General features: G+C 39.0%; 2 protein-coding genes and 2 non-coding genes across 6 annotated transcripts in view; all 4 read right to left on the bottom strand.

Annotated features, from left to right (window-relative positions):
• dennd4c (DENN/MADD domain containing 4C) overlaps positions 1-785 on the bottom strand; it is a 49,853-nt gene extending 49,068 nt beyond the window's left edge. The window contains exon 1 of one of the 3 annotated variants that reach the window (XM_046851838.1): positions 192-785. The gene's annotated coding sequence lies outside the window, so the exon portion shown is untranslated. The remainder of the gene's footprint in view (positions 1-191) is intronic. The other 2 variants (XM_046851836.1, XM_046851837.1) reach the window with 2 other exon arrangements.
• Positions 786-3,332: 2,547 nt separating this feature from the next.
• Positions 3,333-12,744, bottom strand: haus6 (HAUS augmin-like complex, subunit 6). Its single transcript, XM_046852680.1, is given in 17 exon segments — positions 3,333-4,356; positions 5,052-5,181; positions 5,441-5,539; positions 6,097-6,247; positions 6,326-6,398; positions 6,506-6,608; positions 6,844-6,973; positions 7,364-7,557; positions 8,195-8,368; positions 8,647-8,707; positions 9,776-9,838; positions 9,973-10,026; positions 10,028-10,115; positions 10,216-10,348; positions 10,430-10,508; positions 10,600-10,695; positions 12,279-12,744. Coding segments are annotated over 17 exon segments (2,412 nt in total). The 5' UTR covers positions 12,407-12,744; the 3' UTR covers positions 3,333-3,700.
• On the bottom strand, positions 5,247-5,377 carry LOC124388172. The gene has a single exon (XR_006926354.1). It is a non-coding gene; the product is annotated as a small Cajal body-specific RNA 8 (non-coding RNA).
• Positions 5,658-5,788, bottom strand: LOC124388173. Its single transcript, XR_006926355.1, has one exon. It is a non-coding gene; the product is annotated as a small Cajal body-specific RNA 8 (non-coding RNA).
• Positions 12,745-13,272: the final 528 nt, after the last annotated feature.

The raw sequence follows: 13,272 nt of genomic DNA, 5'->3' as shown, positions 1-13,272 counted from the left end.
CTTCAGTCGGCGCCTCTGCGAGAAGTGAAAAGTAAAGCCTTCATCCGATCTGCGATATTCCTCCCCTTAACCGATTATCAGTCGTGCAATAATAACTTCCGCTCTTGTGCAAACGAGAGGTGATCAAAATAAAAACCCAGACCGAGAAACTTCTCTGGTTCTGAGAAACGATCCGAGGAACAGTTACATACCCAGCTGTTTACACGACTACAGGAAAGCGCGCCGACATGTAGTCCACTCACACCGTCCTCACACTCCCGCACTAATGTCTCCTGGACGTCCAAAACCAAAAGGAACCGAGTACGTACTGAAACTTTGCCCACGCCGTACTGTCGCTCCTCTCAGCGGCGTGCAGCGTTGCGAGTGGGCGCCATGTTTGCGTTGCGTTGCCTTAATTCTCTGGGTGAGCTCTCGGCTTTCTCAGAGTCCTGGAGGCGGAATGGAGCCGCCCAGAACAGAACAGCACAGAGAGCAAAGCTGCACTGCCGTTACAGTCACTTTTTATTTTTCCACCTTCTGCTTTTTTTTTACACACAGATTACTTATGCCCCCTGTCTTAAAATGTTTATCACTGCCTAACAAGTGTCCGTTTAAAACTCTACACACACTACAGTTTCACTCACTTACTCAGGCTTCCTTTACACACTAGCTTTCTACCAGAAGGGAAACCTTGTTGCCCTGAGCAATGACTAGATGGCTGTACTGGACATTCATATGAAATAACACCATGAGACACCCTTAAAGAAAGAGTACATATTTCATTTAGAGCCTATACACCCTTAAAAAACTTATATCACCTAGACATGTGAATCTAATGTACCTATCGAAAATGAGTTAGATTAGATTCAACTTTATTGTCATTACACATGTACAAGTACAAGGCAACCAGTGTCTAACCAGAGTGCAATAACAGCAAGTGCAGGATATACAGTGTTTACATGATTTACATAAGTTAAATAGAATGGTAATAAAGCACTATAAACAGTAATTTACAGATGTATATGTACTATGAATATACAGATGTGTATATATGTACTATGAATATAATATACAGATGAGTGTATATGTACTATGAATATAATATACAGATGTGTATATATGTACTATGAATATAATATACAGATGAGTATATATGTACTATGAATATAATATACAGATGAGTATATATGTACTATGAATATAATATACAGATGAGTATATATGTACTATGAATATAATATACAGATGTGTATATATGTACTATGAATATAATATACAGATGAGTATATATGTACTATGAATATAATATACAGATGAGTATATATGTACTATAAACATGATTTACAGATGCCTATTACTAAAAACAGAAATTTACAGAAGGATGTGAACGGTGAATATAATATATTGCTATTACTATAAACAGAAAACGGGTATATATGCAATGGTAATAAGTTAATGGTGAGCAGCAACACAAAAAGAGCAGTGTGCAAATAAGCATAGTTTTGTGTAAACAGTCCATTAGTGCAATAACAAAGTGTAAGGTGAGAAATGAGCAAGTGTACATTCATGAGCAAGTGTACGTTCATGAGCAAGAGTACGTGAGTTCATACGTTCATGACATTTAAGGTTCATGACTGGACCTTAAGGACCACTGGTGTAAGTGTTTGCCCTAAGATCTGGTTAAAGGAACACAACATGCATTTTCTCAGGTTAAACAATACAACATTATGTAAATTTTCTTTGGCTATTTATTTCTGTGAAGCTGCTTCATGACAATGAACATTGTTAAAGGTGCTATAGGATTGAAAAAGATGTACCACTTGTGATTGAAAACCAACAAGAAAAAGGATCCTTTATTTTAGATTTTTCCCTTTTTCTTTTTTTTATAGATACATAGTTTCTCAATTACTTTTACCTTTAGAAAGGCAGTGGTCATCTTGGCGGTGTGTTTGTGGTCTGAAGGGAGGGCAACATGTTTTGCTTCTGAATGTCACAGTACATGTTGGAATCCATGTTTCACTCAATGAACCGCAGCTCCCCAGTACTAGCAGCACTCATGCAGCCCCAGACCATGATGCTACCACCACCATGCTGGATTGTAGGCAAGACAAAATTTTCTTCATGCTCATCACTAGGGCATCACCAATACACATGCTGGACACCATCTGAGCCAAGCAAGTTTATTGGACATGGTTCCAGTAATTCATGCTCTTGGACAGGTCATCTTCAACAAACCACTTGTAGGCTTTCTTGTTAGCCTTTGTCCCAGAAGCGGATTCCTTCTCGGACAACGGCCATGCAAACCAATTTGTTGCAGTGTGTTGCGTATGGTCTGAGCACTGACAAGCTGACCTTCCACTTCTGCAACCTCTAAAGCAATACTGGCAGCACTCATGCAGCTGTTTTTTGAAGCCAGCTTCTGCACCTGACTCACACTTAACTTCTTTGATCGACCCTTGCAAGGCCTGTGCCGAGTGAAACCCGTTTCGGAAAAACTGTATAACCCTGGCCACTGTACTATAACTCAGTTTCAAGGTGTTACCGATCTTATAGCCTAGGCCCCCTTTGTGGAGAGCAACAATTAAAATTCTCTTTTTGCCAGGAAGTAGCCATGTTAAACATCCAGTGGTCAGTATGAGAACTGTAATCAAAGCACCTAATTTTACTTCTCGAATACAAGATACACCAATTTGTATGGTTCCATCAAGCAGACAAAAATATGAACATGAGAAATAGGACAGGTGGCTTTGCACATTTCAACGACATGCAGCTGTTATCACTTAGGGTGTATACTTTTTTTTGTTGCCAGCTATTTAAACAATAATGGCTGTAGAGTTATTTTCAGAGGACAATAAATCTATACTGCTATTAAAGTGACAAAAATATATTCAAGTTTAATTTCTATAGTATTCACTTTAGAAGCTATACTAAAACAGTTGCTAAAATATGAGGGGTGTACTCACTTTTGTGAAATACTTTATTTTTAAATAGAAAGCTAGAAATCAGCACAATAAGTGAATAGAAACAAGAGGAGGACGCCCCTCTAAAATAAGAGAAGGCAGTAGATTGTTTGGGCTCCTGGTCAGCTCTTGCTAGAGCTGTAATCAGATACCTCTTACAGGGTAGAGATGCTGGAGCAGACTCAGGACCCTCTAGAGAGATTCCATCACAGTTGATTTGGGAATTTCTGGGGATGTCCCAAGAGAAGCAGGACTCTGTAGCTGGGGCTTGTATAATTTTGACTGACCTCATTAGTATGTTGCCTCTGCAACCCCCAGCATGAACAACAAAAAGACAAATGTATTCAGTGACATTCTCCAAAGTTTACAGAGCACTATAATTTAATAAGACAATTACAGTGTACAAAGTTACTTTATTAAAATTGAGAAACTGCTTAAATCATGCTTGTTACATTTATTAGCCTCATTCATGTTGACTGAATTCCAATATTGTAATTGGAAATGCTCACTTCATTCATACAATGAACATTTAAAAAAATATTAGTACAAACATTCCAATTTAAGACAAGACAACGCACCTATTTTACATTGTTGTTAAGGCTGACAAGAACAATGAATGAGAATGTTTCAAAGTTAGAGGGTAGATTTTCTTACATTTTCCTTACCCAGTCTATTTATAGTGGTACCATAGCATAGCACAGGTCAAAACTGCATTTCCCCCCTCCTGAACTGTCTGTATATAATGGTTTAAGACACCAGTATTAAAGCTCATCCATAGGTGAGAATGTGACAAGATTGGGCAGGACAAGCTCCTCACGTACAGGTGAGGAGAAATTCTCCAACTGGTCCAAGTCCAGAGAAAATACCTTCTCCCCACTGCAAATACCCAACCCAGGACTTGTCTGTATTGCCGACGGCATGAAGTCAGACCTTGTCTCCATGAACCTCCCTGTAAAAGGGGATCCGTCCAGTTGGTTTCTAACCATTTGGCGTTTAGTCTCTGCTTCAGGAGAACCTGCCATAACTGTAGGGAGGAGAAGTTCTTCCACCTCGTGGATCGCCTGCACTTCTTCACTGCCGGTAAAGGAAACATCATTCTCTTCACCTGGAAAGGTCTCATGAGCAATGCTGAAGTGTATAATGTTGCTGGTGCTTTCACTTAGAGTGTCCAGGTGGGAGGTGTCCCAGGTAACAGTGGTGTGCATAGAGGACCCCTGCTGAGATGGAAGGGGACTACAAAGAAGATCAGTATTCAATATTGCAGATTCACCCAAAAAAAAGGTTGCTGAGCTAGGGCTTCTTTCTTTGTTTTCAGAAATTGGTGTTCTGACACAGGAGAGGCTATCTTGACATTTCTCGTTTTTCTCAGCTTTCCCTTCTTCCACTGCCTTTCTCCATGATTTTCTGACATCCATAACTGAAATAAATATAAAAAAATCTTTATTAAAAAGGAGAGAACCTAATACCAAAATACAGAAGCCTCCTCATCTAGCTCAGTAAATGTTAGACATTTGAGTTATATGGTCAAAAGTACTGGAGTGTGTCAGAAGAGAAGAAAGAGTGCAGGGGGTGGAGAAGAGTGGCAGGAGTGATTTGTGATGGAAGAGTATTTGCAAGAGTGAAAGGGAAGGTTTATAGGACTGTGGTGAGACCTGCGATGTTGTATGGATTAGAGACAGTGGCATTGAGTGAAAGACAGGAGGTGGAGCTGGAGGTAGCAGAGCTGAAGATGTTGAGGTTTTTGTTGGGAGTGATGAAGATGGAGAAGATTAGAAAAGGAGTTTATTAGAGGGACAGCCCACGTAGTACATTTTGGTGACAAGGTGAGGGAGGGGAGATTGAGATGGTTTGGACATGTGCAGAAGAGAGACATGGGGTATTATAGGTAGGAGAATGCTAAAGATGGAGCCACCAGGAAAGGGGAAAAGATGAAGGCCAAGGAGGAGGTTTATGGATGTGGTGAGAAAAGACATGCCGGTAGTTGGTTTAAAAGAAGCAGATGTAGAGGACAGGGGGGTGTGGAGACGGATGATCCGCTGTGGCGACATCTAAGCAGAGCAGCCGAAAGAAGAATCCTATTAAATTCCTTAAGAAAATGGAATTGTAACTTACTCAAGCTTTCTGGTGTGCGAGGGAGCTGCTTCTTTGTTGTGAATGGGTCTGCTAATGTGTTGAGCAACTGCTCCAAATCCATGCTTTTTCTTCTTCCATCCACTGGGCTCACTGTCACAGCTTCAGCAAACTAAAAGCCAAATACACAGGGCACTTAAACATTGTCCAATTACAAAGCAAACACTTGAACAAAAGGATTGTCTGCTCCGTATCTGTCCGTTGCGATTTCTCTTAATTCGCCCCGGTCATCAGAGAGCAGGTATTATCTTGGGAAAGCTAGTGATGGGCAGCGCATAGTTCAGAACTGCCCATGTATCAGTTTCCCATTACATGCATTTTTTTCCCCAACAAAACCATAGGATGTTCCAAAGCTGATGGTCTGTACATGCCTGACTTGCTAGATTATCATATTCCAACTCCAGAATCTGAGCCGTTGGCTTCATGGCAGACGTTTTAGTTTGTGAAAGTAAGGGTCTCCTCCTGCTCGCCTGTAAATAAGAGAACATTCATTAAAATCCTAGAATTTAACCAAACCCGATTCGTTAGATTATTTTACACCATATTTGCGAATTTCTGAACAAATCCAAAAACAGACACTCTCAAAAGTATTGTCTGCTCCGTATCTGTCCGTTGCAATTTCCCTCAATTTGCCCCGGTCATCAGAAAGCAGGTATTATCTTGGGAAAGCTAGTGATGAGCGGCTCATAATTGAGAACTGCTCATGTATCAGTTTCCCACGACCTGGGCGCACTTTCGTAGCGCTCCAAGACAATCACTACATAGCTTCAGTTGATCACAAATGAACAATAATTAAAAAAAAAAAACAAATATGGGTGGGAGATGGGGGCAATGCCAACACCAGCCCCCCCGCCACCACACACAAAGTTTGATGACTGGTTAGCGTTCCTTAAACAAACAAGAGACTGATGTGAAACATACGAATTTTCAGAAATCTTTAGTAGGAGGAAGACCAAGGATGGCAAATTATAATTCAGCATGAACACACAAGGATACATCCCAATATTTTCACCCATGTCAAACCTACCTGAACAGGACTGGGTGTAGGAGCAACTGATGGCACTTTAGCACAAATAGGAGTTAAAGCGTGCACAACACACGGAGACACAGGCCTGGGTGAATCAAAGCAACTGGAAAATAACAGGTCTTCTGTTTTGTCCTCTTTAGGAAGGGAGCTGCTGGGGAAGAAAACAGGTGTTATGTCCATTAAAGTCATTAAAAAAAAACAGCTTAGAAGTTGGACTTGAAAATGGCACCTTAAGAAGTAACTATCTTTAACTTCCTGTTGAGTGAGACAAGGTTCATCTTTGTGGCTCTGTTCAGCTTGTTCTAAAAAATAAGATGTAAGCAAATAAATAACCAATCAATACTGCATTAAGGATAAACAGCACAAAAAAAAAATCAAAACCTCAATCAGACAAAACATACAAGCTTACCTGAAAGTTTAGCTGGATATTGTGAGAAGATGCTAGACTTGAAGCTAACCTCTGAGGCTGCTTCAAAAGATAATGGAGGCATTGGAGAAATAAAGTCCAAAACCTATAACGACAAGTAGTGCATTTAGAAACATTGGAATAATCCATTAATTTTTTTAATATAGACATCAGTAACATCACCAAAGGTAAAAAATAATTTTTTTTTCCATAAGCCTGTGACTACCAACCTTGTTAAACTAAAGTGTTGTTAGTTACAACTAGAAGCCACTTTACCATAAAAAGATAAGAAGCAGCAGTATTATTGAGAACAATGTTAACAGATATTCTTGAACACTTACAGGATCATCATTGAGGAAAGAGATCAAGGGAGTGTGACTCAAACATTCAGCCCACTTCTTTTCCCAGTCCAACTCCAGCTTCTTGATGTTGCTCTTTATCTGTGGTATATCCTCCTTGGTCAACTTGCGTCTGGAAAACAATGCTAAATTTAAGCCCAATAACAAGTAACTAATAAAATAATGACCTACATGAGTCAATACTAACCATTGGAAACATTGTGTCATAAAGGAAACCCAACAAGCTGAAGTTTAAAGTTGATTTCACAGACTTCTACCGTCTATCAATTTTCCTCATGGCTTTATATTAGTAGACCAACTACCTTCCTCCATGTAGGTGTGGCCAGACCAATTGCTTGCACCTGAATCTAATCTGACAAACAGTTGCGCAGTCGCACAGAAACTCAGTTAACCAAGAACAGTCATTTACAGCTCAACACGACTTCCAGAAAACACTCCTCCTTGTAGCCTCGATTATTACAGTAAAACAAATCATTGCATGTTTACTCTAATTAATCTATACCTCATGTTTTTCAGGATCTCCTTTGAACGATTCATGAGCAAAGCTTGTTCCTGGAGAGTTTGGTGGCTGAGTTGTGATGACAGACCGGAGAGCTTGGCTCGCTCGTCACTCAGGAGTTTTAATCCCACATTAAGAAGCTCAAGCAACTGCAGAATGACTGGCTGACCACATTCATACAAACTGCCAGTACTGGTCTAAGTACAACAAAAGAAGAGAATATTTAGAAATGTTATATATGCAATTTTTTTATATACATTTTTTTATTTTGTAAAACATTGAACTATACTCATCGGGCCATGCTACAAAGGAACACGCTGCACTTTCATGCAAAATAATAGAAATCGGGCAATCATGTGGCAGCAGCACAATGCATAAATCCATGCAAATGCATTTGATCTAAATATCAAATATAAAAAATAATCCGTCATGGCATGGTTGTTGGTGGAGGGAAGCTTAATTGAGTATTTTATTTGAGCAAACACTGATCTCATGGGATTGTTGCACACAACTATCTATCGTTGTATGAATTTAGTCTATACATTTTAATCAATAATACAAATGATAAATACATACTCTTTGCATTTGTGGTAAGCAGAAAAGCATCTCTATATACAAAAACCCATAGACCCTTAAGGTGGATGAGCCACAAGAGCAAAAGGTAGCATTGGGTTCAACTTCTGTCGTCTAAGAACAGAATCCTGAGGCTGCAGGACTTTGAACAATTTCTGCCGTTTGAAACTAATGAAATGGTTTGAAACTGAAAAATAATGTGGCCAGTGAATGTACATGAGATGTTAAAGGCAGGCCAACATTCTGTGCTTCCTGACTGACCTGATGTGATAACCTCTCCATTCTCTCCAGCAGAACTGCAGGAATCTTCACATTAATGTCCTTTCCATCCAGCACATACTGATCAACCTTGCCCTCGATCACACTTGCCAACACATTCCGTTCTCCTTCTAGGCTGGACAAAGCTTTGTCAATCTCGGCCCACAAGCTTCGAACCTAAAATCAAACAGGTAATTAATTAATAAAAATAAATAAAATTGTTGAGGGACCAAACAGAATTAACATAGAGATTAACACATTTGACTCTGCAAAGTATGCAAATGAATTTCTTTCTAATTTTGATCTTAATTTACAAACCAACAACAATCTGCCGAATAAATGAGTGACCAAGTGCTGGTATTGATGCAGAGCTCTGTGGTACCTACTGTAGTAGATACAGTTACCTATAAAGAATTGGTATATTATAGTGCATGTAGTGTCAAACCACAACAAACCTTCTGAATCTTTTCCAGAAGGTCTTGCTCCATGTTGGTCTTGTTGTTTGTGTCATATTTTCTACAACAAATTGAATCAAATCAATGGGGAAAAAAGAGACAATTATGAACTACCAAAATACATAAACAATACTTCAAATTATAGGGGTGAATTATTAAAAATCTAAATATGTTGTAACACCTGCAATACGAAAAGAGTTCATTTGGACTAAAGTTTACTGCAGCCACAATAAACACTTCATTAAAACTACACTTCATTAAAACTACACTTCATTAAAACTACACTTCATTAAAACTACACTTCATTAAAACTACACTTCATTAAAACTACACTTCAGCATGGATTTTACAAGCTGATTCCGTTTACATGGGATGAATTTTCAGATGCACTTTTACAGCATTTATTAAACCGAGAGTGTTGTTTAAGAGCAGAGCAGTTTGGTTCTGCTGGGATAGGAACTCATGACCTTTTGTGTAGAAGTCCAACGTCTTACCACAGAGCGACCATTTCCCCCACTTTAACCCGTCAAACTAAAAGAAATTCCTACTTATTTCAGCTCTGGTGATTAGAACAAGCTATATTTTACCTGTGCCAAGTGCACCCCTAGCTTTCGGTTCTTGACTGCCAGAAATTAAACCTGGGGTGTTCCCTAAAGTTCATCTGTCAAAACATTTAACTTGTGCATTTATGGTGCTGCCCAGTCTAGTCATTCTCCATGACCTCTCATATTACCAAGACATTTCCATTTGCAGAACCCTTGCTCACTGGATGTTTTTTTATTTTTTTTTTACACTGCACCATTCTAAATAAACTCTAGAGACATGCGTATGTTAAAATTCCAGGAAATTGGTAGTTGTAGAAATGAACCAGCCTGTCTGGCACCAACAATCATGCCCCGGGCAAAATCACTGAGATCACATTTCACATATTCTGATGGCTGACGTGAACATTATTCAAACTGCTGGTCTGTAGCTGATTTTATACACTGCACTGCTGTGTATATGGTGCATGGTGTATAGATGCTTTAAATAAAGTGTTTCATAAGTATGTGATCTGCAATAATCAGGAACTAAAGCAGCTTCATTTACCACATTACATAGAGTGAGCTTTATATAAACAAAAACTTACTTGAGCAAATCATCATACTTGGCATCTTCTGCCTTATGGTCCTTCAAAGACTTCTCCAAATTTCTAAAAAAAGAAATTAGACAATTAGATTTGAGTCTCAAATTAAAACCAAACATATGGAGACAAATTTGCTGTGCAAAATCATGCATTTATCTTATTCTTATTTTACATTAAGTCTCCTCAGAACATCAACTAACCTTGCTCTCTTTTGATAGCCCTGAATGAGGGCATCTTGCTCCAGGCACACTCTGAAAGCGTCTCTTCACCATCTGAAAGCGTTTCATCTCCATCTCTTGAGAACTTGCAGAGACAGCTGCAGCCTCTGGAACCCATGTTCCATCTAAAATTTCCACAAATTAAAAAAGTGGAGAAAAGTGGTGCTGGGCATAAAACGATCAGCAGAAACTGATGCGGAATGGAAAAATGAGAACATATTCTACCTGTACTAAAAGTCTTCAGCATTTTGAGCATGACGTATTTAGCTAGGTGAAGCATAATGTTGATGAATCTTGGTCCACAGGAAGAGTGCAGATGTGATGCAATCACCTTGGGAAAACTGCTCCCTTTCTCGTTCTAAGTACAGAGATACAGTTATACTGCTACCTGAATATTAGTTAAATCTTGTGTACTTGAGTCATTGCAACTTGTACATACCGCTATTTCCTGAAGCCATCCGAATGTCACTTTACGAAATTCAGCATCTGCCTTGTGGTCCAAAACGGGCCAGCAATGTCTAAATGACAAAGCAAAGAAATTTGAAATGAAAGCACAGAAATGGGACAGTGAAGTATTTGTATTGTCTCTTATCTTTAATTGTTACCTACCTAAAGACATCCTGCACACGTGAAGGGTTCAACTTCTTAAACAAGAAATGGATGACGAGATAAGAAGCCTCCTTGTTTGGTTTATCAAACATGTACCTGAACAATATGCAACCAGATTAGTACGAGTACAAACAATAGCTCCAAAAGGTACACCGGCGCAATACTACAAACTAACGACATTTATACATGAATCAACTACACAATTCACATTATTCATCATGATATTTAAAGTTGGTTAAGCTTTAGGGTCTTGTGTGGACCTTTTTGTCCCATCTGTGTAGAGTTCCCCTTCTGGGTTTTCTGGTTACCTCCCACTTCACAAAAACATAACAGTGGGTGAATTTGGAATTACGGTGTTGCCAGGTGTAAATGAGTAAACAAAAGTGTGAACATGGCACGCTGCAGTTTCATTTACTCTGCGTCTTGCTCTCAGGTCCTGGAACACACTCCAAAGCTTTTATGACCCTGATCTGCAAATTTGCGGTTCCAGAAGATGAATAAATAGTTTAGAGAATGGTGTCGCATAAAAAAAAACAAAAAAAAACAAAACAAAGCATAGATAATACTGTGGGTGCCATCAATTATAATAATAATAAAAAAAAAGTAATATATATATATGTAACTAGAATAAACAAGAAGAATTACCAGTCTGTGACCTTATTAGGGAAAGCACCATGACAGTCTTTTACAGGATCACTGTTACAATGGCAGCCAGAACTGTGTGCAAATATTCTATACATATGTCAGTTACATTATATATGTACGTTCTTCCTCTCTGTAATGTCTTTGGCAATTAAATTATACAGGCATGGTTTTGACAACAGACTAAATCTAAAAGTGTTACGGACTGTGGAATATATTTCACAGACTTGTGAACATGCACAGTTTTGCACATAAATTTTATTGTACATATTTTATTGCCATTATCTTTTGTTTATTTGTACTTTTTCTCTCTTATTGATGCTGGCCTCAGAGCTACCAAACAAATTTCGTGGTATCACTAGTCTAAGTGCTGCCAGATCTAATCTTACTACTGTATCCTTAACTATTATATAACAATAAGGATTCCCTCTCCCTGTTGTCCCCCCCATCGAGTTAAACATGGTCCTGATGGACCAGTGATCCTGTCCCAGTCAAGTTTTCGGACCTGCCACATTGATCCTGATGCCCCATCTCTAGATTTAGTTCTTTTCAATTGAGACCACTCACTACTGCTAATGATAGTTCCCTATAAACAGCCAAAAGAACCATGAGGTTGAATGTGGACTGTAATATAAACAGTCTGCAAAAATATCTTAATCAATGATGATGGAACTATAATGTATGGACATTATGTGCCACCCGGATGAAGACAGGTTCCATTTGGAGTCTGGTTCCTGTCAAGGTTTCTTTCTTACACCATCTGAGGAAGTTTTTTCACTGGCTCGCTCATTAGAAATAGACTTGAGGATTAAACTTCTATTGAGTGACGACTTCTTCCAGCTGCTCCCATTAGGAGTCTCCACAGCGGATCATCCGTCTCTTTTTGTAAGGGTTTTTTTTTTTACTTACACGCCAAATGCTGCAATCATATTTAAACAAAGTCTAATTTACAAATACAACAGAGGGTTTCTTGGTTAAAGCCTAGGAATTCAAAAGGAAACACAATGGAAGAACTGTGGAAAGCGACATGTACTTACATCCCCAGATTGAGATGCTTGGTGTTTGTTTTCCCTTTCATGCTGGCAGCCACATCCAGGTGGAACTCCATACCCTGAAGATACCACCATAAATATTTCCCACCGGCATCTTGAACGTTACACATCATTCTTAACGCAGGAAGCCACTGGGCAGTGGAACAGCTGGCCGCTAGTCATATGAAAGAAGCAGAGCGCAGATAGCGGAGCTCACAAACTGTTAGCTAGCCGCGGTGCACGACGCCCTGCACGGCATACTGACACGCCTCACCGAGTCAAAATAAAGCATAAAAGAAAGAAACGCGAGATATTTATCGCCTAAACGAAATTCATATATTAGTTACACGAGTCCGTGAAGTAAAACCGCCCGTATTTATTTATTTTTGTACAAATGCGAAGTCAGCTAAAGACTTGGATTCTTCAACCACTTCCTCTAAACCGCCAAATTGTTTGAGACAATCGCATGCCACAGGAAGTTATTCGTCTCGACCCGGAAATATATAGCTTCAAACGATTACTGTGATTCGATTTTTTTTTAATGATTTTTTTCTCACAAAGTGTTATTTAAACGCAGAAAGGATGCTGATATTTCCGTGTGAGAGAGAGAGAGAGAGAGAGAGAGAGAGAAAAAGAAATTAATTTAATTAGGATTGCGTTTAAATCAGGATCTAAACACAGCGATGTCGTTTCAACACAGACGCCATCTTGGATAGGGCGAAATTTAAGATTCATAATTGTATATTTGTCACAAACATAATTATATGCAGAATATAATTTGCAGTAAAATTGTAACCCGATCAGCCGCTCAGAAATTGTGCATTAAGTAGAAGGTCTATACGTAAAAAAAAAAAAAAGAAAGAAAGAAAAAACAAAAAGGAAGTACAAAATCTAATGAGGTATAATGGACCAAAAAACGTAGCAATGATTATGGCAATGTAAGGTGCAGATGCAGAATAAAGGCTTAAGGTTTTGTTTATTTGGCACGCTCGCATTGCGA

This window comes from Silurus meridionalis, chromosome 6 (genome assembly GCF_014805685.1).
Source record: "Silurus meridionalis isolate SWU-2019-XX chromosome 6, ASM1480568v1, whole genome shotgun sequence".
In the NCBI taxonomy this organism is placed as follows: Eukaryota; Metazoa; Chordata; class Actinopteri; order Siluriformes; family Siluridae; genus Silurus; species Silurus meridionalis.
Note: the sequence above shows the minus strand (reverse complement) of the source record. Positions and strands in the feature narration are given on the sequence as shown.